We start from the raw sequence: 5,348 nt of genomic DNA, 5'->3' as shown, positions 1-5,348 counted from the left end.
GTCGAGGTTTCACCATCATCCTTAATCTCAACCGGCGTGTCGAGGTTTCACGATCATCCTTAATCTCAACCAGTGTGTCGAGGTTTCACGATCATCCTTAATCTCAACCAGCGTGTCGAGGTTTCACCATCATCCTTAATCTCAACCAGCGTGTCGAGGTTTCACGATCATCCTTAATCTCAACAGTGTGTCGAGGTTTCACGATCATCCTTAATCTCAGTCAGCGTGTTGAGGTTTCACAATCCTTAATGTCAACCAGCGTTCGAGGTTTCACGATCATCCTTAATCTCAGTCAGAGTGTCAAGGTTTCACAATGTTCCACTCTTCAGTGCTGCAGTAGACTCAAGTGCTGAGCTTACATACAAGAAAGTGATGAGACAGCTGGGGAAATATGAATGCTGACTTCACAGCTGACTGCATTATAAGTTATTACTAATTACTCTTTTAGACATTCTCTGCTTTTTGAGATTCATACTGAACTGTATTTGGAGGCAAAGTTAGATGATTGGGATTTGTTTCAAAATAATCGATGGGTTGGGTGGTGGAGTGGGCAGGGGGGTCAGATGAGACGCACGGCCATGAGGTGATCACCACTAAAGTACCTGCAGCTTCACAGGACTGTTTCATGTCTCTTTGTATGGATTTAAAAAATTTTTCCGTTTATAAATCAGCTTATAAAATCCGGTTTATTATTTTCAAATACCCTAGATTTATGCTTGCCTTGCCAACTTCATGTCTGCTTGTTAGTCTATCGTTGTTTTAAAATGTAAGAGATTAATAATAAAATTCACAATCCAAATACATACATAGTACTTTAGTGATATACATTTACCCAGTGTCATTCTGCCCACAAGGGCTTTATGAATGTACCACTGATAATTTTTAAGAAAATAATACCTGAAAATGAATAACTGATTATGATTTATCCAAGCTACAAAGACTTTTAAGATCTTAAAAGCTCCTATGTTTCTATATAGAATGAAACTTAAAGCACTTACACAGAGAACACAACATATTATAGGTTGAGCATACCTGACAAGCCGCCCGCAGAAAGCTACATAACCTTGGAGTATCAATCTTTGGCATAACTACAGCATCAGAGATATCTCTTTGTTCACTGCCTAAAAAAAACAGGTTATATAAAATCAACGAAGTTGACTCTAAAACAGTCATGCATTACACATCTTAGAGTTCAAACAGGCATAACAAATCAACATTAAGAGTCCTAGAAGGAAAAGGCAGAAAACTTCATGCTATACTCTCTAGATTTACTACTATTAACTCCCCAAAACAACTGCATATTGTTTTATAGAAGTCTGTAATGTATTTAGAAAAACATTCAGGCCAGGCATGGTGGCTCACGCCTATAATCCCAGCACTTTGGGGGGCTGAGGCAGGTGGATCATCTGAGCTCAGGAGTTCAAGACCAGCCTGGCCAACATGGTGAAACCCCATCTCTACTAAAAAATACAAAAATTAGCCAGGCGTGACAGCAGGTGCCTGTAGTCCCAGCTACTTGGGAGGCTGAGGCGGGAGAATCACTTGAACCCGAGAGGCGGAGGTTGCAGGGAGCTCAGATTGTGCAACCGCACTCCAGCCTGGGTGACAGAGCAAGACTTCATCTCAAAAAAAACAAAACAAAACAAAAAAACATTCAAAGGAATCAATTGAATTATCATGTAAGTTTAGGTATATTACTTTCTCAAGGTGAGGCTTACCTGAGAAAAGGGGATAATATACATCCCTGACATACAGAGGCAATTCCTTGAGAAAAACCAGTAAAGTATTCAACATGTACATCACTCCAGAGTACTTAGCAGAAACTATACATTCTAGGAACCTTCAATCTAAATTGATGGAACATTTTTGCAAACTGCACTTAAAATATAAATATTCTATATTCATGAGAACAGGCTTCCCCCAAGTTAAAAGCACAATGTGTTCCAAAGATCCAGCGACACAGTGGTGGTTTGGAATGTGGAATCTCTCCCTCTACACAGGAATAAAATCTGTCATAAATCTTGGCAATGGCGCAGACCGGGCCTCAAGAGCAGGTTTCCTTCCCCTTGTAGTTCAGGAGCTCTCTGACTGGTGGTTAGTGTTTCTTTAAAAGAAAATTGGGTACTGCTATTGTCACATGCTAACAACCATACAGAAGAGAAAGACAAAATGAGAGTGAACCAGAAAGGGAATAAGTAAAAATAAAACAAAAAAGAATGTGAAGAGAGTCAATGGTCAACACTCAAGAGCAAGATGTTACCTCCAGATACAACGGTACTTTCTCCTGGGTGCTGGGTCCACACTTCCCTGGTCTCTATTTCCTCTGTTTGAATGTCTCTTTCAACATTATCTTCGTTACACTGAACATATGCCTTAAAAACAAAAATATGCCAAAATTAACATTGGTTTCAATTTCAGAGCAATTTGTCATTACTGAAATAAGTTCATAATGAGAGTCGTGTATCAAAAGTAAGTATCAAAGCATAAAGAACAATCATGCAAAGACAACTGTGCTTAAACATTCGATATAGATGTATACAGGTCTAATTTTCAAAAGTGTGTTCAAAAAGTCTCACCAAACGATTTCCCTTTAGTCTGAAAATACTGCCACCTCACCTGCCCACATCCTATTTTCTTAGAACATACTGATTTTTCAAAACCACATATCTATTTCAAAAGGTAGATGCTTCAGTGAAGTCAGTTTTGTTACTAACAGCTTTGTGAGGAGGAAAACCACCAAAGATAAATAACCTACTTAAGGTCAGAGTGAATCAACTGTAGAACTAGGATTAATATTGTCAGTGTCCCAGGAGTTCAAGGCTGCAGTGAGCTATGATCTTGCTACTGCACTCCATCCAGCCTGGGTGGTAGAGCAAGACCCTGTTTCTTAAAAAAAAATTTTTAAATTTAAAAATTTTAAAAGCCATCAGCTTCTTCAGCTTCATCCCGTGACCTTCCTCCTTTTAAAAGGATTTTATTGAGTGCACCAACTAGACAATGTTAAGATTGGTGGTACCAGTATCAGGAATATAAGAAAAATGTGAGATAGGACATCTGACTTCAAAAGCTTTAGAACCTTGTTGTGAAGTGAGACTATTACATAATGAATTAATGATTGGAAATACTACAGGGAAGTACAAAATTGCATGAAATAGTAAATTGTAGGAACTCTGGAACAGGAGAAAGAATTCAGTATAAGTCACTAGAAGGGTTCACCCAGAAAACGGGCCTTGGAAACTGAGGAACAGACAGGCAGATAAGGCAGATAGGGAGCAAGAACGGCATACACCAGGGCACCCTGAGAGACCCATGAGAGAAGAGAGTCCCAGAATCAAACAGGTATGATCTGAATTAGAGAGAGCATCTAGGCATGGTGGCACAGGCCTGCAGTCCCAGCTATGGGGGAAGCTGAGCCTGCAGTGTCCTGTGATCACGCCTGTGAACATCCACTATACTCCAGCCTGGGGGTGTCTCTAATAAATAAATTAGTACCTTGTCTCTAATAAATAAATTAAATTTAAAAAAATTTTAAGTGAGTCCACATTGTAAAAACCTTCAGAAGTACTGCATACATTGAAATTCTTCAATTATAAGAATTTTAAACAGAGAAGTAGGACTGCTATACACTCACCTGGAACACAAGAAACAAATCCAAACTTGACACTTTGCTAGACTTTAAATAAAACATTTGCCTTCGCCACTATGCAACAGATCCATATAACAAAACTGCACTTGTACTACCTCAATTTATACAAATAAAAAAAATATATAAATATAAATAAATAAATAGATTGGGCACACAGGCTCACACCTGTAATTCCAGAACTTTGGGAGGCCAAGGCAGGCGGATCACTTGAGGCCAGGGTTCAAGACCAGCCAGGCCAACATGGTGAAACTCCGTCTCTACTAAAAATATAAAAATTACCTGGGCGTGATGGTTCACACCTGTAATCCCAATTACTTGGGAGGCTGAGGCAAGAGAATCACTTGAACCCAGGAGGTAAGAGTTTGCAGTGAGTCAAGATCACTCCACTGCACTCCAGCCTGGGCAACAGAGTGAGACTCTGTCTCTAAATAAATAAATAAAACATTTGCACAGCATAAAGCTTCACTCCAAGGTCAGGACAGCAGCCATTCTGTCCCTATTCCGAGCAGATCACCCACCGGAGCTCCTTCAGGCACTCCTGAAGGCTCTGGAGTACCTCTGGCTTTGCCTGTGCCTGGCCTCTCGGGTGAATGGGCTCCATGTGAAGATGGGTCCCCATTTTCCTTAAGCTTGTATCCTTCACAAACCATCTCCAAGTTCTAATATTGCAGAACAATATTCAAGAAGACACAAAGTTATCCTATTAGACTTTACTTGCATTTTATCACTTAGTTAACATATCTCATACTTACCTGCTTGGTATTTTTTTTCCCAAAGTTTCTGATATACATGTCATATTCATTTACTGGTGGTAGATCCAAGAGCCAGAAAGTAAATGAAAAATCTAAGTCAATGAGCCGAAGCAGTTTTGTACTTCGCATCCTTTGAAATAAATTGGAAACAAGACAAAAATTAACTTGAATAATATACGTGGGGAAGTGTAGGGAGAACAGAAGTAAACTTAGAGAGTTAAACGCATGTTATTGTCAGAAATCCAGCTTCAGTCTGAGGTGAGTCTGAGATATTTAACAGTTAAAAATAACTGAGTAGTAGACAGTCGTGGGAATCCGGCGTGTGACCCTGGCATCTGGTGATCCTGCTCCCCGACTGCTTCGTTGTGTGTTAAGAACCTGATGTGTGACCATTCTAATGCGTACGCCTGAGCTAACACAAAGTCAAGTCACACAACATGTATGCCTGGGATGTTCGTAAGCACCAATTCATTTGACTTCAGGAGTTGACATTCTGACTGTCCCATCACCTGCGCCATGGTCAGACCACGCGGCCAGTAAGGGTTTTGGGCCACGCTCTTCTCCAGGCCACAGGCAACCTCTGTGCTTCCCCCAGGACTTGACCTGCAGGCAGCACCTAACACAATCGCGCTCCAATCGCCCTCCGCCCACAGGCCTGTCACAGCCAATCCCGTTCCACCCACAGGCCTGACACTGCCAAAGGCTCTTGCCCACAGGCCTGACACAGCCAACTGCACACACAGCCAGTGGCCCTCGCGGCCTGACACAACCAATCGTCCTCTGCTCACAGGCCTGACACAGCCAATCACCCTTGGCCCACAGGACTGACAAAGTCAATCGCCCTCCGCCCGCAGGCCTGATGCAGCCAATCGCACTCGGCCCACAGGCCTGACACAGCCAATGGCCCTCCACCCGCAGGCCTGACACAGTCAATCGCCCTCTGCCCGCAG

General features: G+C 41.8%; 1 protein-coding gene across 11 annotated transcripts in view; it reads right to left on the bottom strand.

Annotated features, from left to right (window-relative positions):
- The window catches only part of WDR60 (WD repeat domain 60), a 131,343-nt gene that overhangs the window by 33,486 nt on the left and 92,509 nt on the right, over positions 1-5,348 (bottom strand). For all 11 annotated transcript variants that reach the window (XM_026451500.2, XM_026451498.1, XM_026451499.1 and 8 more), the window contains 3 exons: positions 4,399-4,528; positions 2,261-2,372; positions 1,033-1,121 (listed from right to left, as the gene is read on the bottom strand). In XM_026451500.2, coding sequence (XP_026307285.1) covers positions 1,033-1,121; positions 2,261-2,372; positions 4,399-4,528 — 331 coding nt within the window. The remainder of the gene's footprint in view (positions 1-1,032; positions 1,122-2,260; positions 2,373-4,398; positions 4,529-5,348) is intronic.

This window comes from Piliocolobus tephrosceles, chromosome 8 (genome assembly GCF_002776525.5).
Source record: "Piliocolobus tephrosceles isolate RC106 chromosome 8, ASM277652v3, whole genome shotgun sequence".
Classification (NCBI taxonomy): domain Eukaryota; kingdom Metazoa; phylum Chordata; class Mammalia; order Primates; family Cercopithecidae; genus Piliocolobus; species Piliocolobus tephrosceles.
Note: the sequence above shows the minus strand (reverse complement) of the source record. Positions and strands in the feature narration are given on the sequence as shown.